The 21650-nt window shown below is 43.3% G+C and overlaps 1 protein-coding gene across 4 annotated transcripts in view; it reads left to right on the top strand.

Annotated features, from left to right (window-relative positions):
- Positions 1-21650, top strand: part of USO1 (USO1 vesicle transport factor) — an 86927-nt gene that overhangs the window by 50085 nt on the left and 15192 nt on the right. For 2 of the 4 annotated variants that reach the window (XM_025198056.1, XM_025198054.1), the window contains 7 exons: positions 4680-4790; positions 5784-5902; positions 6485-6666; positions 8429-8550; positions 16235-16373; positions 19535-19698; positions 21017-21103. In XM_025198056.1, coding sequence (XP_025053841.1) covers positions 4680-4790; positions 5784-5902; positions 6485-6666; positions 8429-8550; positions 16235-16373; positions 19535-19698; positions 21017-21103 — 924 coding nt within the window. Of the gene's footprint in view, positions 1-4679; positions 4869-5762; positions 5903-6484; positions 6667-8428; positions 8551-16234; positions 16374-19534; positions 19699-21016; positions 21104-21650 lie in introns of all 4 variants that reach the window. The other 2 variants (XM_025198052.1, XM_025198055.1) reach the window with 2 other exon arrangements.

The following is a 21650-nucleotide window of genomic DNA, read 5'->3' as shown; positions in this document are numbered from 1 at the left end:
GTGCCACACCATCATGGCTGTCAGGCTGAGGCCCCCCTGCCTACCCAGCAGCAGCTGGGGGCACAGATCTGTGCCTCACCTTGGCAGCTATGGCAGTGCATTGCTCCCTTCGATGCTGGGTCCTGCCTGCTGGGCCACAAGGGTGGCTCTTGACTGGAGTTGTTCTGGCCCGGCTGTAGCCCTGTACCCCACTGTAGCACAGAAATCTGGGAGGGGGCATGTGCCCCCATCCCCCCAATGCGTTGCCTGTGCCCCCTGCCCTGATAGACTTACCTAGAGGGAGCTGCGGGAGCTGCTCTCCACTTCACTACCTGGCTGCCATGTGCATGTGTGTGTGCAAACATGCATATGGCGTTGCCTACATCCTGCTTCCTGCTGGAACTCTGCCAGCCTGCAAAGGGAAACTCATGGTTTTCTGCATTTTTCTCTCTCAAAGGAGAAATCTGTTATTTTCTCTTTTAAAAGATAAAATCTAAGTTTGCTGTGGCAAACGGAAAACCCAGATCTCTGATTATCACTGAAAGGCTTCATGGGGAATTGTCCTTTTTATAAGGTGGGATTGGAAAGTATTAGTGCAGCAGTGGGCAAAATACAGCCTACAGGCTGGATCTGGCCCACCAAGGCATTTTGTGTGGCCTGCAGCAGGTCTTTTGGCTCTGCCTGGCCCAAGCACCATGGGCTGCCCAGGCTGTGGCACTTGTGGTCAGTCCTGCTGCCCCTGGGCACACAGCAGGGCTGGGGAGGCACGATGGCTGTGGCTACTTCAGGCTGCTGCCAGCTTCGGCCCTACTGCCTGGGCACCCTGACCTGTCCACCCTACACCCACTGTCAGGGATGGGACCTTCAAGGGTAGGGCATGTGACCTGAGTGGATGGGATGGGGCTGTGGGTGGGCAGGGAGTGGTGCGTGGGATGGGGGGGCAGGGCCAGGATCACAGGGCAGGGATATTGCAGGGCCAGGGTCTGGGGTAAAGCTGTGATTCATTGTCCGTATGATCCTGCGGTGGGCGCTGGTTCTGTGAGCAGGGGCATGCCAGAAGTGGGTTGCAGCTCTGTCCTGGGCCTTGGCTCCATGCCATCACGGCCCCATGATCCTGGGGCTGGCCCTGTTACTTCCCATCCTACTCCTAGAAACTATTCCCTGCTCGCCTACAGGCCCCCCTGGTCCTCCCAGCCCCATGCCCTGCTTGCACAGGTCCCAGCCACTCTCCAGGGAAACCCTGATATTGTCAGGTGGTTACAATGTAGGGCTGGGGCCCAGGGCAGAATTGTGATACCCTATCCGCATGCCCCTGCCTGTGGAACCAGCATCCATTGCAGGAACATGTGAGGAGTGGATCGTGGCTATGCCCTGGCCTTGCACTGTTACCATTCTGAGATCATGGCCCTGCCTGTCCTGCTTCCACTCCCGGATGCTGCTCCCCACTCCACCATGGCCCCATCCCATCCATCTGGCAGCACGTTGGGTAGAACCACTTAGGAAGTTTTGGTGAACTGTTGAGGGGAGGGGAGGGAGTGGGTGTGCTGACCCAGTCTATGACAGTTCACTAAAACTCCCTAAATGGCCCTCCGACCCAAATAATTGCCCACCCCTGTGTTAGTATCTTAACATGCATGGTAGGAGCTGGTTAAAAGTGTTTTGGGAGGAACAGCTTGACTAAAGAAAGCAGCAAGAGTTGGATAACAAAATCTGTTAACAGGGAAATGTATGGAATAGCAGTGGCGGGCAGAGTAGGAAAACTATGGAGAGAGAGAGGCAGGAGCAGAATTCAGTAGGGAATTGGCTGGGATGACAAAAGCTGCAATGTAGTGCAAAAGGTGAGCAGAAGCCAGTATCAGAATTTGGATAGGATGATGTGGGGAGAAAAGGGGGAATTTCCAGAATACTGCTGCAAAACTGCAAGCAAATTTAGGGTGCACATGAACTGGTGGACTAGTTCTGAGACTCAAGTAAAAACCCAGAATGGGGTAAACAGCTCAGATATTGTAACATGTATCAGTTGCAAAGAAGTAGGAAGCCAGACATTCTGTAGTCTGGTAATAGTGGTTTGAACATTGCTGGACTGGGATAGCTACTAAAGGTCACCAAGGGCATTCTTTTTATACTTGGGGTATTCTACTGTCTGGTGAACAGCCTTTCTGGTAGGGGTGCATTGTTAAAGATTTTTTGGGCCGATACCAACGACCAATTATTAACTAGCTGTATTGGCCGATACTGATCCGATTGCCAATTATGCAGCTCGATAACTTGGAGAGCAGTGTCCAGCTGGTAAGTCTGTTGTGGGGGGAGGGAAGAAATGTGACGGGGGGAGGGGGAGTAGATTGAGGCCCCTGCAGTGAGGAACGGGGGGGTTGTGGGGTGGGCTGTGGCCATCTCCGTATTCATCGTAGCCTGCCTTCCCCCCCAGCTCCATTGCTGCCCGGCCCAACTCCTTGCCGGGAAGAGCCCAGCGCTGCCCCTGGCCCCAGCTCACAGTGGCAGCCTGCCTTTGCCCCAGGCATGGATCTGCGGGGCCCAACAGACTTACCAGCCGGACGCTGCTCTCCAAACTGCTGAACTGGTTGCATGCATGGTGCGGCTGTGTGCATGCACCAGGCATCTATCGGTGACATTATCAGCTACACCAGTCAAAACAAGCTGATTGCCAGTAATGTCAATCTTCCTCTTATTGGTGTCAATATGATATAGATCGATGTATTGGTGTACCTCTACTTTCTGGAAATGTGTAAAATGCGAGTAGATCTGTTTTTTTGTGTTGTGTGTTTTTTGTTTTTTTGTTTTTTTGTTTTTTTTCCTCGATGGTGGGGCCTCACAGCAGCTATTCGGACATCACAACCCTGGAAGAAGCAGCTTGTTACTTCAGCATAGCTCTGCAGTGTTTGTATAGATCAGACACTTCAGTGGGACTTTTGCGCTTTTACCTAAAGCTGAGTTAATCACCTCTTGGATAAAAGCACCAAAAAAATCCCACTAAAGTGCCCAATCTATACAGATATTAAGCGAGCTGGGTCCAGCTAACGTGCTGCCTCTTCTGGGAGCGTGTTGAGTTTAAAGTGCCGCTTTTTTAACGTCTGCAAGCAGCCCTAAGTGACCCTGGTTCAGGCTGGAGGGAAGTAGCAGCAGGAGCCTTTTAGAAAAGGAGCCCTCTTACCTGCCCCCTGGCTACTGCTCTGTCTCGCTATTCCTAAAGGCGAATATGGATTTATTTTAAGGGCTTTTAAGTTCTTGTACTACTGATCTAGGGTTTAAAGTAACACCTTTTCCCGTATAATGAACTGGAGTAGGGGGTAGAGATAACTCTTCTCAAGTACAAGCTTAGGTTGCTAACATAGAACAAGGCTAAAATGCTACACAGGCTTAAACTGTCCTTTGAGGCTGACTAAATGTAATCCTTCTTGTTTGGTGTGTATGCTTCCTTTGTTGCCCTTTTGTAGATCAGAACCTTTGTATGTGCCTCATTTTGTCCTTCAGTTCCATTTTAAATCTTGATTCCTATGCCTGATATACTTTGATTATTTTTTTTGTTGTTGTTTTTTTTTTTAAGCTTTTTTTTTTTGCAGGACCTGGAGAAATTGCTTGGCTGCTGTATGTGAGGTTTGATTTGCTCATAGAGGTGCATGCCTTCATCACATGGCATTCAAAAGCCCATTGCCATAGCCAATATGGATAGGGAAGCCAGAGAATTGTACAAAAGTTTGGATTTTGTAGACCAAGAAAGTACCTGTTAAGTTAGATCAGTGTCTGTGGTTTAGTACTAGAAAAATCTTACATTTTATGTAGTGTTGGGGGTGATGTAGCCGTTTTACTTTTAAGTAGATTAAACATCAGTTTAAGGAACCAAACCAGTATTATGGACATTTATTTAAACTCTAAAGTGGAGGGGTCGAGATTGTTGAGAGAGTCAGTATTATCCAAAGAAGCTCCTGGCCAACATCCAGGGATTCAAATCCAAAATAATTGAAACTCAGACACATTTTTGTTAAAGGAAGTCTTCTGGGCAGCATTGTAGTGCATTAATGATTAATGCATATAACCTGATATTCAGAAGTTAATTTTCAGCGTTAATAAATGGAACAAAAATATTACTTCGTGTATAACATTTCACTTGTGTTTGTTTAATTTGTCCTGTGCGTTTCTCTGCCTAAAAAGGAAGCTACCCTGCAGTACTCAGATTTTACTGTCAAATAAAACTTCAATCAATTGTAAAATATGTCGGTAGGAGATGCACATTATATGGGCTGAAAATGAAGATGGCTATATTGCTCTGCTTCTTTAAGCATTTGCAACTCGGTTGTGATAATTGAGTACATTTTGTTCAGAGTTGTTTGTTCTTCCTCAATTTTTTGCATCTTTTTTGCACTTGTAACAATAGTGTTATCCAAGTACTAATTGCTGACTAATTTTGTCATGATTTTATTCAGCTGCTAATTTGTATGATTTTATTCAGCTGCTAAATTGTCATACTTGACATTAGTCTTGCTTTGACATGCACTGAAGGTTGCTAGAAATATGTGTATGACTTTAATGGAAAAAATTAAGTACTAAACTAGGTTCAGTATTACTAGTGAGTGTATTTTTTTATATTGAAAGTAGATGAGTCTTGAGAGAAATATAACTTTTGATTATATGTAATATTGTGTAATAAATGGAGAAATGAATGTCATTTTTTTCCACTACAGGGAAGCAAGGTGCAGACAAGAGTTGGATTACTAATGTTGCTTTGTACCTGGTTAAGCAGCTGTCCAATAGCTGTCACACATTTTCTTCACAACCCAGCTAATATTCCATTTGTATCCTTTGTTTACGAAACAAAGTTTTGTTCTGAAAAAGCTTTAAATTTGCAACATAAAAGCTGTATGATGACATGGGTAAGTTTGCAGGAATACTGTAGAATATTGGAAGATCGTGAATTTAGGGTGCAAAAATGTTGCTTCTTTAGTGTTGAACAGACTCTGACTAAAGCATAGCCAGAAGCTGTGAACTTTAAACCACTGCATATAAATCTATAGGGAAAACTGAAGTGGCACTTAGTTCACAGGAGTGGCCTTACTGTAACTCCTTTTGCTTGATTTTTATCCTGTGATAAAGGAAAAGTGAACTGGGACAGCTTCCTTTTGAATGAAATGGGGCAAACTCCCAGTTTAGCATTTGCTTAAGGCAGGATTAGGGCAGGCAGATGGACAGTTACTGTATGTCAGATGCTCTTTGGTAACTTCCAGTCTGCTTTAAATTCTATGTAATTATATTCATCCCTACCCAATGTAAGAGTAGGCAGCTATTGGCAAAATTGCCCCTAAGAATATTCTCCCAGCTTAGCATGTCTTGTAGCAGATCAGCTCATTGGTGTTTTGACACTATTGCTCTTATGTTTGTAACATCACAGAATTGGAAAATATCTCCTGATTTTGTTGAATTGTAATGAAATATTTTCTTCAGCTGATAGTGTAATTTACTGTCCAGTCAACAGTAGATGGATGCTATCTTAAGAAAACTTGCAGAATAAATGTGTGCAAGAAATATTTTGGGAAAAAAACAATTCCATTAATTGAAATTTCAAAGGCTTATCCAGATATTGAACTTTAAATGGCAATATGCATAAATTGTACACTAGCTATGATGTAGTATATTAATGTTATCACATTTTTAGTTCATAAAGGATTTTGTGTTTTACATTTTGATTTGAAGCTTCAGTAGCAAATTGAATCTAAAGATGATCTATTGTAAGGGTATGTTGTTTGTATTTTATTTAATGAAATGGTCAGACATCCTTAGCAAGAATTCAGCTCACAGGACAGATAGCTGAAAACCTTGGAGAAGAAGAACATTTAGTCCAAGGCCTGTCCGCTCTTCTGCTGGGTATTTCCATTTACTATAATGACAATTCCTTGGAAAACTATAGCAAGTAAGTGTATTATAGTCGTAACCTGAGACTTAAGGTAAAATTTACGTAGGCAACTGATTGGTTCCTAAATGAATATATTAAAAATCATTTGTAAATGAGGAATAGTACAGTTTGGATGCAAGATATTCTAATTTAACACTGTTCACTTTTAATATAACCTGTAGAGGTAGAAATCAGGTGGCTGGAAAATACCAGAGGGTTTTGCCATTCTGATCAGCTGAAAAGCTGGGTATTCCCTGAAGTTATAAGTACAGTCCTTCTGAAGTACAAACTGTTAGGCTTATCTTGCCAAGGATTATTGTAGATATTATTCCTTCATATCTCCTGTTGGATGGGCCTTTTCACCTGTGAAATCTTGTCCTATGAAGAACAGACAATGGCAGGCTGAAAATAACCCTTTCCAGTGCTAAGAAAAGCCCTTTACTTCATAGGAAGAAGGGGAATTTGTTACAGATAATTCAGACTGGCAAAAAATATAATTTGGTTCAGAGATAAATGAAAGATGGGTTTTCAGCTTCTCTTTTTTTATTTGGTTTTTCATAAAATTCAATGGTAATGTTTTTTGTTTTGTTTTTATTCTAGAGAGAAACTAAAGCAACTGATAGAAAAGAGGATTGGCAAGGAGAATTTCACTGAGAAACTAGGCTTCATTAGTAAACATGAACTGTATTCCAGAGCTGGTCAGAAGCCTCAGCCTAGTTTTTCTAGCCCAGATCACATGATGTTTGATCATGAATTTACTAAACTGGTAAAGGAACTGGAGGGTGAGACATGTTAAGCTCATTATTTTTAGTTTGTTATTTTTGGATGCTGCTAAACTACTACATGCCCTAAGTTAAGTCTTTTAAATATCCTTCACTTAAAACTTCAAGTTTGATCACACTGTTAGCAACTTGTTACAACAGCAAGGTGGAATAGCCTGACTTGGGTCCTGCTTGGGCCAGTGCTAGGACTCAGCCATGGTTGCTGCTTGTTGCCTGGCTACAGCCATAGGTTGCTGACCCATGTAAGCAACGTGAAAAATGTTGTGTCAGAATCTTGGGCAGGGATTATGATACATGTAGCTTGCAGGTCAGATTTTCAGCTAGAATCATAATAAAGTAGGGCTGGAAGGGACCTTTGGAGTTCACTCAGTCAAGCCCCCTGCCTGAGGTGGATCATTCGTATCCAGGCCATCCTATACAAGTCCTTGTCTAACCTGTTAGTAAAACAACATAGACACAGTCACAACCACTAGGTATAACACCCTAACATGGCACAAATAAAGTTGGAGGGAAGATGGATGGGGAAGAGAAGATGACAAGGGTGGCCAGTGTTTTGATGTTGTAAAAGTTGCTAAAATGCACTTGAGAGATCCAAGAAAGAGGGCAAGTCTTCCTCCTCCCCACCACTCCTTCCTCAATTACAGAGGAAGACAAAATCCCAGTCTACCAGTCTGGCCAGTGGTTCAGGGATCCAATTAGAACAGAGGTGGGCAAAATGCAGCCTGTGGGCTGGATGTGGCCCACCAAGCCATTGTATCCAGCCTGCGGGTCCCCTAAAAAATTTAGAAAATTAATAAATACCTGCCCTGGTCTGCCTGTCATGCGGCCCTCGGCTTGCCAAAACGCAGTAAGCGCCCCTCTGCCCAAAATAATTGCCTGCCCTTGAATTAGAGTATTGGGGGTGGGGGGTGTTTAACATCATCTGGCCTCATAAGACTGTTAAACGGACAACTGACTGTGTTCTCCATAAAAGAAGGATCTCACTATTAGCAGTGATAGTCAATTAGCTTGTTTTTTATATGGTACCATGAGGTTTATTTCTGAAGACGGCAACCAGAAAGCCATCTTTCCTAGCGATTTACTGTGCATTATTTATCCTTACAAATTGTGTGTTAGAAAATGGAGTTTGTGCCCTCTTTGACTGCTTATATGGAATAAAGGAGATCTAAAAACCACGTTTGGGAATATTTGGGTACATTTTACACTAAGAAAATTATGGTAGGGATTAAAAAAAAGCCTTCAAACTTCTTTAGCTTCTTGTGAAAGGGGTAGGGAGGTTGTCACTCAGCCAACTTCCCAGTTGGTAATACTAGTTGAATTAAATAGGTATTGGGGGAAATAGTACTGATTTATTGCTAAAGAATTATTTTTTTTAGTAGGCATAAAAATAACTAATCAGGTTTCATTTGCATGGATTTACAGCACTTCCCAGCCTTCTAGCTGTCCATATATGTTGTCAGGAAAGGATACGTTAGTGAATATCTTAATGCAGACAGAACATACATTTGTCAAGAAAAGGGGTAGATAGCAGTATCCTTTAAGACTCGTCATAAAGTAGAAAAAAGCTCAAGTGTTCTTATGTCAGTTTGTAAAAACTTCCTTGATTTCTTCATTTTAAATAAGTATAAGTGACTAAGAACTTGAAAAAATAGAAGCTGTCTCTTTCCAACAAAGTAATGATTTAAATTGAGGCTGTGGGAATGTTAAAAGAACAGAAAATGTGCAGACTGTTCTGAATAACAAATACTCAGTTTTTTGACAGGTGTCATAACAAAGGCTATTTACAAGTCTAGTGAAGAAGACAAAAAGGAAGAGGAAGTGAAGAAGACATTGGAACAGCATGACAACATTGTGACTCATTATAAACAAGTCATTAGAGAGCAGGTAAATATAGGTTTATTTAAATTACCAAGGATCTGGGTTTTCCATTTGCTGCAGAAAAATGCAGATTTTCTCCTTTTAAAAGAGCTGCTCAGGGGGCGGTGTGTGGAAGGAGGGCGATCACAGGCAGGGGACACCATGTGCACACATGCATGTAGCAGTCAGGCAGCATGGAGAGCAGCTCCCTCTAGGTAAGTCTAAGGGGGGGACGACACGCAGATTAAGGCCTCCACAGTCAGGAAGGAATAGGGGGGCGCTGGGGCAGGAATTCAGGGCCCAGCTGGGGGAGCAGGATGGAGCCATGGGCAACTCATCCAGGGGGCTGTCTGCTTACGTTGCCTGCAGTCTCAGGGAGGGAGGCATGGGGGGGTGGATGCAGGCTGTCTTCTGTGGGTTCAGGGCTCCCTGCCCTGCTGCCCTTCCTCGGGGGTCTGCACAGTCCAGCAGGCAGGACCTGGCACAGGAGAGTAGAGGGGGTCGGGCAGGCTTGGTGCCACAGTTCTAAGTCCCATGCTGGCTGCGCCTCCATGGCAAGGAGTTCCTTGCTTGCCCAGTAGCAGCGAGGAGCACAGCTCCATGCTGCCACTACTGCTGCCACATGGATAGGGGGTCCTGCCTGCTGGACTGCAGAGACCCTAGTAGGTGGGGGGCAGCAGGGCAAGGAGCCTCTGGGCAGCCACATTCTCCATTCCCCCCCCCCCCCCCCCCCATGGGCTTTGCTCTAGTTGTGCTGCCTGTGGGCGGGGGTAGGGGCACACTGCACTCCACTTTGGCCATAGCAGCTGCTGCTGCCTCCTGCAGGTGGCAGCCAAGACTGGGGGTGCAGGGGCAGCATGCTGCGGGCCTGGCCCTAGTCCCATAGCCCTGGCAGCTGGGGGCACCCTCTGGCAAGGCTTTGGGGGGGGCCCAGGGGACTGTGGGTTGGGAGTGAGGGGCACCGGCATATCAGGGCTTCTCAGTGCCACAAAACAGCAGGGGGAAAACCTTCAGCTGGACTAGCATCCTAGTGAGCAAAGGGTGCAGGGGGAGCTCCGATTTTCTATAATAAAAAAGTAAATGCCAAAATATATAGGTATTTAAAATGTATGTTATTATAATGATTATGGCACTGTTAGGCTTCCAAATTGCTTTAAAATTGTAAATATATAAATAGAACATTGTGTTCAGTGGATACCTGTACAGTGACGATTCATTTTCATCATGGGAAAATGTGGATTTTTGGGGGATTTTAATCGGAGTATTTGCAGCTTTTAAACGGAGAAAATCAGGGTCCTTCTATATTACACTTATGCAGTTGGGGAGGTGATATTAACTCGGTTTTGGGGTCTCTGGAATATAATTTCTAACCAGCCATTCCAAAATGTAAAAGAGGAAACCTGAGGAAACAAAAGGATTTTAAAAAAATGTTCTGACTAAATAGTGGTGCTGAGAGAGCTTAATTGTTCCTTTTTATCTTTTTCCCTTTCAAAATGTTGCTTTCTCAGAGCAGTAGTATAGACTTGCAGAATCCACCATCCTGTCCTTAAATATTATGTTTCATTTAGTTCTTTGCTATGGACTCAAACCTCAGAAGGTATGGGTGGCCAAAGCAGAAATCGGAAATGGATTTGTCGATCAAGAACAGTGGACCAAAGAATGGTATTGAGGGAGTCTGTAACCCAAAATTGTTTGGATTTCTAATATATTTTCTACAGTCGTTTTTATAAATCTCATTTAATTGATTTTTATAGCTTGGACAGAAGCTTAAGTGCGAATTATTAAGTAACACCATCTTATGAAGCTGATAGGAAACTGAAGCAGGAGTTGATTGGGATGTAGTTGCTTTGAGCTAAATGCAATAAAATAGTGCCATGATCATAGAATCATGGTTGTAAGGGACTTCAGGGATCATTTGTTCCAGCCCCTGAACAAATGCAGGGTATGTTATTGTTATATTATCCTAGACAAATATCTATTCAGCCTCTAGAAAACCGCCAGTGAAGGAGATTCCACAACTTTCCTGGGCAACTTGTTCCATTCTCTTGCTCCTCTGACAGTAAAGAAGCTTTATTGCCCCACCCCCTCCCCTTCATGGTATAATCTTAATCTGTTTTGCTGCAGTGTTCTCGGCATCACTCCATTCCTGTTCTCAGTGGCAGGTGGTTGGGCTTGTATCATTGCTTTAAAAAAATAAATAACAAAACTTGATTTAAATGGCTTCCTTCTGTCTGCCCTTAACAAAAATAAAAATTGCTGCTTGTACTTGAGAAACACAAGTAGCAGGAGCTGGAACTGAGAAACTAGTAGCAAAACACCTTAAAATGCACCGGCTTCATTCGGATAAACCTTGAAGGAACATCTTTATGTGGTGGGAACAGTCTCTTTTTAAAGCATGTTCCTTCCTGCTTCTAAAGAAATTTTAAACGATCTGTTCTTTGTTATTTTTCTACCTAGGACATTTTGATTATGCTGACACTTAAAACTTGCAGCATAGTATGTATAAAGCATCCATGAAATACATAACGGGCCATACTGTTCATCCTTAGTTTTGCATGCATTCAGGTGTGGGTTGATGGGTAGCAGTCCATGGAATTCTCTGTCAAATATAAAACAGCTCTGTAGGTGAGGCTTATGGCCTTTACTTTTAAATGCTTTGTTGTCTGCAGTGCTGTTTTAACATTTGAGATGCAAAGTTGAGTGCTCAGAAATTTTGGCATGCCAGGAATAAGTTGGCTTGTGAAACCAGAAATTGTGTCTATTTTGTGCTTCCATTATGGCACCCTTTAAATGACTACATGCCGTTCAGTGTCGTTCAGTGCTCAGAATGGCTGGTATTCACTGAGCAACAGGAGCCCTGTGGCAGAGGTAGAAATAGAATTCAGTTCCCTTAGGGATTCAGCTCAAGCTCCTTGGCCACTGGGCCATCCTTTCTTTTCTGTTCTACAGTAATGGTAGTAGCAATATCCAGCTTCAGTCTTCCTCAGCAAATGAGATGGGTACTACAACAATATCTGTACATATTCATCCCCAAAGTAGATCCATTTTGTACACTGAGACAAGTTGCTTTGGAAAAATTGTGAGAGATCAGGTACTGAAGACAGTATAATTAAAAAAGAAAACCCAAACCAAATCCCTTTGTAGATGTAGGTTATTAACACAACCACATAACCATACCTGGGGTATTATGATCCCAGCACTCATTCCTGCCCAGGGCAGGGGGTCAGACTTGATGATCTGTTCAGGTCCCTTCCGACCCTACAGAACTAGCACTGATCCCAATACATATCCCTGGGGGGGCTGCTTTTTTACTTCTAAATGAGATACAATTGCACAGACTTCCTTTCTATAAAGAACTGCACATTTCTGAGGTTGATTTACAGACAGAACTACGAAACCTCTCACCCTCTTTTCTCCACCCACCCATCCACCCCTAAAAACCCATTTTGGGCTATAAACTCTGATAATGTACACACATGTTTCAATGACTTCCTTGCTCACTGTATGTTAGGTCTTGCTTGGGAGAAGGACAGGACTGCATCTCATTCTATCTTCTCATTTTTAAGAAACTTATTATAGCAGGTTGGGGATTTGCTTAGCTCAGTCTTTCATTGCTTGCGGTCCTTGTCTCTGCCTCCCCGGGGCAAACTACCCCCTGGCGAGAATCAACATATAGCAGTGTAAACAAACAGGTAGCATGTGGTCTTTTCCCAGACCAACAAGGGTGCTTGGGCTTGCGAGTGCCCAGGCTCGGGTCTGCCACCACCAGCTCGCGTTCTTTTATCTCCATCAGTTTCAATCCAGCAAGTCCCAGTCTCTGTAAACTCGGTCTCTCAGCAGCTTTCTGGGTTTCTTCACAGTGTATCAGACCCATGGAGAGCTCCCTCACTCAGGCTTCCATCCCCACTCCATGGCCTCCCTGTTTCTCCCCTGGGCTCTCTCTGGGAGCCTTTTAACTCCCATGGAGCAAGCTAATTATCTTTGTCAGCAGGCTCAGTCCTCCAGAGCAGGCTTGTAGATGCAGCTCCTGCTATGCAGCCTCCTATACTTCTCTCCACATTGCAGCATTAGCAGGCACTTTTCTTTTATAGTCCTCTTCTGTTGGATAGTTGTACCAGGACAACAAGTCCTCATGCCTGTCTTTTAGTGAATAAGATAGCTTTTCCATAGGAAATATGTACTATATTCTCTTTTTCCATTCTCCCTCATTTGGTGGGGTTGCCCATCTCCATTCTCTAGTTATCATGTTTACAACTGCTGAAATGAGATGGATGCATAGAGATTTGTAGTAATCCACAGCTGGAAACTTTGGAAATAACCCGAGAAGGAACATTTTGGGTGCAAGGGCGAATTACCTGCCAGTTTACTGTGTAAATATTTTTTCCTTACAGACACTTGGCTTGAGCACTATAAAAAATGATTGCAGAGACGTTAAATGTGGTGCTATAAAACATGCTGCAACCGAAGTTCCTGTTGTGCTGCAGAAATATTTCTATAGCACTGGTGCCATTTTTGCAGTTTTATTGGGGGCATGAATGTCTGTTCCCTCAACTTTTATACCAGTACAGAGGTGTTTATATCACTACAAATAAAACACCTGCCCAGGGCCCTTATTTTCTCACTCTTCTGTTTCTGCTTCGTCCCCACCTAGGCTTCTTCTCCAGGTCGCCTGCTGTTAGTTGTCCAGCCAGTTGCTTTTTGTCAGTCTCTTTAACCAGTGCCAGTATGCTCCCACCCCTTGACCCTAGCCTTCCTATGCATTTAAATACCTGACTCCCACTCTATTCTTCTGCCTCTTCCACTGCAAGGCTATGAACAGATTCAATGCTTGAAGTGTTCCAAAGGTAACTCTGAAGGAAGTGGATACTATTTAGAAGCACTTCAAAATAAATTTCTCCTGTAACATATAAATGCTCTACATAGGACAATAAGGGATCCCTGGGTCCTCCAGCATCCTCCAGTAATCTGCTTTGTGCCCCTCATGGCAGGGAATGTGGGGCACTCAGTGACTGCTTTCCTGTCTGCTCTACCCCTGCACTGGAGCATCTCTTCCATCAGTACCTCGAAGACCCCAAAACCAAGATTCCTGCATTTCAGTCCCCAGTCCCTATAATACATTTCTCCCTGTCTGGTCTTCTGCTTCCAGTGGGGAATCCTCCTGTTTCTGATGTTGGGGTCCCTAGTCTCTCAGTTCTGGTAGGGAGTTGCTCATTGATGTTGGCTCCACTTCTATCCCTGTCCACTTCTGTCCCCTTCTCCCTCCTGAGGTGAGGATGGGGTTAGGGGGTAAGCAGAGCAGACTCTTAGCTTTACTCTCCAGTGGTCTGGGGCCAGGGGAGCAGCGCTGCAGTGCTGGCTGAAGAGGGCATGCAGCCATGGAAATTTATGAAGTGCTGCAGATGGAGGGGTTGAGGGGAGTCAGTGCAGCAGGGGAATGTACATCTGTCTGTAGCTCAAGTGCTCCATTTTGGAAGCACTTAAAATGTCTGTCCCTATCACAAATCTCTCTGCCTAGACAGTTCTAGTTGCAATCTCCCTTGCCTTCCCCTTTGTCCTAATCTGGTCCCCTCATTCTCTGCAAGGTGTGGCTTTCCCCTCATTGTGCAGATGGGCATTGAAAATACAGCAAAGACAGGTTTGCTAGGACCAGGACCTGCTGTGGCCTGCATCAGCCTGGTGCTGTGAGACAGGCTCAGGCGATCCACCTAGCATCTGATGCCCCCTAGCAGTCAGATCTGCCTGCCCATGCTCCCCAGCCTCCCCTTATGTCCTATCTCTTGCCTGCCATGATTTGACTTTTAACTGGGAAGACTGCCTCCAGAGGCTGGCCTCCTGGCCTTTCCTCTGTATACTGTCCTTGAGGTTCCTCTGTCCCAAACTTTGGGGTGGGTTTCCCATTCTAAAACAGTCCCAGTTGTGCCTTTGGGGCAATAATTGTGACCTCCAGCCACCCCCATAGTCATGCCCATATCTTGCAGATGTCAGTCAGTGTTTTGTGGTCTGGTGGGAGGGTTGAGCCCTGGGCCTGATTCTGCACTCAGTCCCTCAAGCCTTGAACCTTTGTTGGGACTTCTGCCTTCCTGACTTCAAACTCTTTCCTCTAGCTGGACCCCCAGAGCCAAGGTCCACTGTCCCAGACCTCAGCTTCTGAGCCCCTGCCCTTTCTTTCTTGCCCTCTTGAGCTCTAGGGCCCCTGGCTCTGGTCTCATGTGGCAGCCCTTAGGGGGTCTGGCCTTGGCTGGACAGCTTGTATGTTGCTTGGTCCCTGACCCTGGCTGGGCAGCTCTATATTGGGTACCTCCCAGGCACCCCCTGTGGGCTCCTTTCTATCTCTGTTAACCAAACTTAAGTATAACAAAAATGTAAACAGATTGCTTCCACAAAAGTTCTTCCCCACTCTGGGTCAATACCCCACTGCAAGCTATACTCCCCCCTTAGCTGTCTTGCTCTTGCTCTCATGGGTAGCATGAGTGTTCCTGGACCTGTTTCCAGCAGCCGGCTTTCCTGGCGGGCTCCTCGCCCTAAAGTCTGCAGTACCAGATTGCCTGCTGCAGCTCAGGCCCTATGCTTATATGCTTTGAAGCTCTGCCCCCTTGCTGTCCTGTGGCTCCCCAGCCACATGCAGGAGTTTCCCCTTTTACTTAAGGACAAGCCTGTGCTCCTGCTGATGCAGCCCCAAACAGCCAGTTTAGCCTGCTGCAGAAAGTAACAGGAACCTCTGGCTCTATTTTACATGCTAATTTCAAAGATAGTCCTTTCCAGTTCTGGACTAGAATGTGCTCAGTGCTGATGGCAAGCTTCCTGTGGAGCTCTAGTAATTATTTTTCCCAAGGTTTTATAATTTTGTCAGATTTGAGCATATATTCACAGAGATGGTAAAACACTACCCTCTGTCACATTTTTATGCATGGAGATGCTAGAACTTATTCTCTGAGGCTTAACATGAACAAAATAATGCATTGTTATTTCAGTCCCTAGCTTTCATTTCTGAATTGACCAGACCATTTTGGACAGAATTTTCCATAGTTCAGTGGAGGTTTTTCAGGTTGGAACTTAAAGTTGCTAAAAAGGTATAAGCAATGAAAGCAAAGTCATCCTATAGAAATGTAAGGTTGGAAGGGCCTGAAGGGTCATGTTGTCTGGGCATGGTGAATCCATGGCATGGGTACTATAAATGGCAAATGCAACCTCAGTGTGTGGTATGTGTGAGATCAGGGAGGCGACAGGCAAAGGAACAAAGCAGCAAATTAGTCAGGGAGCACAGAGAAAGAAGCTGGAAAGCAGAACACAGCATATCACACTGGCAGCGGAAGAAGCAGGAGATTGGACAGTGGAAGGAGATTGGCATGGCACTTCGGGAGGGTGTGGGGCTAATTTGTGGTACTCCTGCCAAAAAGGTTGGCCCCCACTGATCTGGTCCAGTTCCTTGCACAGCTACAGGATGTGCTGCTTAAATCATCCCAGTCAGATGCATGATGGAAAGTGCTGGGGAATCTTAATAGGCATTGGTTCTTGTTTTGGAAGTATTTGTCTTCCAGCATGTACTTGTAAGCAGTCCAGAAGATGTTGGGGAAAAATAACTTAAAGGTTTGGTAAATGTCAATTCCAGTGCATCAGTTTTATTGCTTTATGACACTTTTCCTACTCCTAAAGAATTTTCCACAAGTAATTAAACAGAACTATAATTTTTTTTATTATTATTCTTTCACAGGATCAGCAGCTTGAAGAATTAAAGCAACAAGTTAATTCCTTAAAATCTCAAAATGAACAGCTTCAGGCAACACTTACACAGCAAGTGTCACAGATCCAACAGCACAAGGACCAGTATAATCTCCTTAAAGTACAGCTAGGTATACGTCAGAAAAAATCTAAATCTCTCATTGTTCTGTACCACCTGCTGAAGGCCCTGTGTTGTTCACTGTAAGCGACCTACTTTTTTGCAGCAAATAATCTTTTCCAATTTCAACAACACGTTGCTTTAAATTCTAGAATTTATGAGATGTCACAAAAATTAGTGGGAAAAATGTTTGTTTGTTTTCTTAAGCATTAAAAAAGCCTGCTAGAAAATTATTTCTTCCAGTATATAATGTGTTACTTTTACATAAAATGTCAACATTTAATTTGCTTTCTTTTGCCTCAAAACTTCCAGTTATTGGAGATGGATTTTTTCATAAGACAAGTTTGTAAGTGTATTAGTAAAAAAGAAATGTGGAATTTTTGCCTATTGGCACACATTTGAGAGCTGGAAAGAGTCAGAAAGAAATTTGAGGCTTTAAGTGCACTCTAGCCTGTGATTTAGGTACCAGTACCCATGAAGAAACATGGATAGTGAGTATAGCCTAGCCTGTCATTCAGATAAATTCTGGCCACTAGGATAACTAGGGGGCCCATTTCCTGCTCCATTGTCCTCCTTACTGCCATATCTAAAGGAGGAAAGAGCCCTACAAAGCAGCATATACCATCACTCCAATTGGAAAGAGCCCCTATGGTGCACAGGCTGGGCTGCAAGGAGCTCATCACACTCTACCTAGGATCCCTCATTGCTGTGTCCTTTAGTACATGCAGGAGTTGCTGGTAGGTCTCAAATATCTGAAGGGCTGCCATAGAGGGAAAACATCTTTTCTCTCTTTCTACAGAGAGTAGAATGCAGAACAGTGGCTTGAAGTTGCAGCAAAATAAGTTTAAAATGGATATCAGGAGGTTTTTTTGCCTTCCTCAAGCATTGTGTTTTGGCTGCAGCCAAAGGCTGGGGAATTTGGCTGGGGTGTGCCAGTGCTCCTCCTAAGACAAACCCGGAAGTTCCTGGCTAGAGGGTCACATAGAATCAGACCAGTTGCCATATTTGGGTTCAGGAAGTAATTTTACCCTGTGGTCAACTATGTATGGACTAGAGGTTTTTTCCTTTCCTCTGTAGCAAGGAGCATGCACACCTGCTTCCTTGAATCTCAAGCATATTTTAACAACCCTTGCAGCAGTAGAACACTGGCCACCATTGTCCCCCTTATTTATATGTGGCATGTGTGGATGTTATGCTTTCTGATTGTCAGGGTTGACTGTAGTTTTAATAGGTCAGATAAGGGCTTGTGTAAGATGGTGTGGGTAAGGATGATCCTGCCTTTAGCAGGGGTTAGACTAGATGACGTCTGAAGGTCCCGTCGAGCCCTTTTTTTCTATGATTATATGTTCTTTAGGCGTTTTGTCTGCTATAGAAGCTTCTTTCTCTGATTGGTCCAAAATAACCTATCTGCCAAGGTTTCAGACATGGAGACTTTGCTGTCTGAGTTGAAGCTTGGAGGGAGGGTGGATGGAGGCTCGGGTTCTCCTCATTGGGGAGATTTAGTATTTGACAGGTACTCGAGGGTGTCAGGAGATTTTAGTGCTTGCCCTGCAGAGGGGTATGCACTTAGTTACATGGTAAAAGCACTTTGGTCTTGCAATGGAGACCATTTATGCGACATTGATTCACATTCTGGGTTTAGGTCTAAGTGAATGATTCTCTTTTCCCAATAGAATGAACTGATACTGGAAAATTGCTTTCTGCATTGAATATTTGATGAGATCTAGACTTCCATCTCCTGCCAGATGCTTGGACTCTTGGCTCCTTTATTGAATGACCAAGGACCTAAGAACTGCTATTTACTTGGTCAGAACATAGGTCCATCTTGCCCAGTATCCTGTGTCGCACAGTGGATGCTGAAGGGGAGAGTGAACATGTATGATCAGGGTTTTTTCCACTGTTCCTCTCCTACTTGCAGCCTCTAGCATTTAATGTCTAGAAAGTTCTGATACAGAAGCTGTACCCCAAACTCCCATCCTCAATAGCTACTGATGCCCCTTTCCTTCAAAAATTTGTCCAATCCCTTTTTGAATCTGGCTACACTGTCTGCTTCAACAACATCTTGTGGCAATGAGTTCCACACTTCAATTACACTGTGAAAAAAAACTGCCTTTTAGTTTTAAACTTACTGTCTACTAGTTTCATTTTGTGAGTCCTAGTTATTGTCTTGTGAGAGTTAGTAAATAATAAATTCCTATTTACTCTCACTTCATCATTTAGTATTTTATAAACCCTTATTATGTCTGCCCTTAAGCTTCTCTTTTCTAAACTGAATAGGCCCAGCCTCTTTAGTCTCTCCTCAGATGAAAGCCTTCCTATACCACTAATTTGCATTGCCCTTCTCTGTATCTTCTATTTCTTATGTACCCTTTTCAAAGTGAGTTTCAAGGTATAAACAGACCATGGATTTATAAAGGGGCATAATACTTTCCATTTTGTTTACTATTCCTTTCTTAATGCCTAACATTGTTTGCCACCTTGATGGCTGCTGAGCACTGAGCTGATGTTTTTAGCAAACTGTCCACGCTGACTCCCAGAACTCTTTCCTGTGTGATAACAGCAGATGTAGAGCCCGTTATAGTTGTATAGTTCGGATTATTTTTGCCCATGTGCATCACTTTATATTTATTTACATTGAATTTCATCTGCCGTTTAGTTGCCCATTTGCTCAGTAGTGCCATATCCTTTTGTAGTTCATCACAGTCCCCCTCGGTTATTACCACTTTGAATAATTTTGTGTCATCTGCAGAGTTGGCCGCCTTGCTCCCCCCTTCCCTCTTCCAGATCACTCATGAATATATTAAATAGCACTGATCCCAGTACATATCCTGGAGCGGGGGGGCTGCTTTTTTACTACTTAATGAGATACAATTGCACAGACTTCCTTTCTATAAAGAACTGCACATTTCTGAGGTTGATTTACAGACAGAACTACGAAACCTCTCACCCTCTTTTTTCCACCCAGGTTGAGGTTGATTTACAGACAGTTGCCAGTGGGTTTAACACAGTAGAATCATCTAAACTTGAATAACTTGTAATAGCATTTTTTTTTAGTAGGAGGAAAATGTGCTATTGTTGAAGATCATTACTTCATATGAATGTTTCAGCTACTGTATAAATGAGGTAAGTGTAATTCCTAAGCCTTCTACTAATTTTGCAATGTATGGCCTATAGGAAAGGATACCCAGCATAACAGTTCCCACAGTGACACACTACAGATGAATGGCATTCAGCCTGAAGAAATCAGCAAATTGAGAGAGGAGGTAAAAGAATGGAAAAATAAGCATGACCTGTTGCAAGGGCAGCTGAGAGAAAAGGATTCCGTGATTGAGAAATTGGTAAGCAATTAGTGACTACTTCAAAAGAACTTTCCATATGCAGTTGCAGTTTCCATACCTGTTACTTGCCCAGTGCAGGTATTTCCAGCAGAAATGGGGAATGTTTTAGGCCATTATGCCAGGCATTGGTGAGACCTAAACTGGAATATCGTGAACAATTCTGGTCACCTTTTGCTTAAAGATGAGCTCAAACTCTGAAGCAAGTGCAGAGAAAGAGCAGTGTGACATTCAAGGAAATAGAAGGTCTCTCTTGAGACTTCTAGAAAAGACTAGAAATGTTTGATTGATTTATCTAGCAGAGTAAGGGGTGGGAGGGGGGGATAAGATCATCTATAGATGCATCACAGGTAAATCCAGTGGAGGGAGATGAATGAAAGGATCATATTTTCATAAGAACACATAGCTATGAATGTATTTTACTGCCCCAAGAACACACATGTAATGTTACACCAAAATCATGGTTGGGAGTCTGAGCAAAAAAACAAAAAAAAAGTTTCAGGCTGGTTACAGGAAAAGTGGCATAGGGACAAAAGCACTTAGGGGGCTTACGCAAGGTTTTTTTTTTGTGCGTGTGATCAGACCCCTGAAAGTGCTCTACAGCTGTGATGTAACACACATACATGGCTGCAAAGCACTTTTAAAATCACCAATCATGCAAAAAATTAACGGGGGGGGAGGGGAGGGTTTGTTTGTTTGTTTGTTTGTTGTTAGCTTTAGTAAAATTTCGGTCACTTTTCTTTGCATTAGGTAAAATAAGTTTTTCTGAAGAGTAAAAATCCTTGGGCTGTCTACTGAGACATAGATTTACAGATATGCTGAGTGTATTTCAAACCTCCTGGTATTCTCCATCTCAGATGCTGGTGCCTAATATTCTGGTAGCATGGTGGAAGGGTTTTGCTTGTCCATTTCACATCATTGGGAATGTGCAGAGGCCACTCAAAGACTAAAGCAAAGTTATTTGTCATAACAAGGGTTGTTAGAGAGCTGTCATACTTCCTGCCCACCTGTCTTTCAAGTCTGAGCAATCTAGATTTAAGTTGGGAGAGAAGGTAATGGGAGGTACTGAGGTGGCTGATGCATGTCATCCCCTTTATCTCCATGCAGATTGGATTGTTTGGCTTGTTGATTTGGGGGGTGAAGTGAAAGATAGGTTTCTTTACTGTTATAGATAGATTCACACAGTACTGTTACTGCATTCAGCCTGAGTGTAAAAGTGCAGAGGCTTTATCAAAGAACAGTTCTGATAACAGGTGAGTAATTATTTGATCAATGTAATGTGGTAAAACTTTTTATGGTTTGTTGGTTTCTCCCCTTATAGAAGTCTTCACAGTTAGACCCAGGAACAGAACAGTCTTCTCAGGCAAATAAATATGGTGGTTTGGAGCATGATAATAATTTGCAGAAGGTGAGAATTCTTGCTACTTTATGAATGGCAATCTTCCTTTCTTTTGTGTAGCTTCAGAATAGTTGATGTGCAGTCACCAAATGGGCAATTATTAGTCCCAAATAGTAATATTTTAGGATGGGGAGACAGTTTTCAGTCAAACTTCAGTTACTTTCAGAGAGAGCAAAATGGGTTGCAAAGCACGTCAGTTTGTTTCAGGGACCTTACCTTACATACTGATTTAAATTATTTTGAACACAAGAAATCACCAGTATTGCTTGTGTTGCAGTGAATTGAGTTGGTGGAGAAACTGAAAATTCTGATAATATATTGCTTATTAACAGTTGCATAGCACATCTCTTAAACTGATATAAATTTGACATTTGAGTCTTTTTTTCACATGAGAAAAGACCAATTCATGTATCTTGTCTGTTAAGTGACTGAGTAAAACTGTCTTTTTGCCTCTGAAAGAATCTCACTCTTAGTTTTCTCCCAATAATAAAGCAAGGGAATTGTTGAAGAATTTGAGTTGATAAATGTTTTGCTCTAGATAATTTGCACTTGAAGA

The sequence above is a fragment of the Alligator sinensis genome, unplaced genomic scaffold, assembly GCF_000455745.1.
Source record: "Alligator sinensis unplaced genomic scaffold, ASM45574v1 scaffold222_1, whole genome shotgun sequence".
NCBI classification, from domain to species: Eukaryota; Metazoa; Chordata; order Crocodylia; family Alligatoridae; genus Alligator; species Alligator sinensis.
Note: the sequence above shows the minus strand (reverse complement) of the source record. Positions and strands in the feature narration are given on the sequence as shown.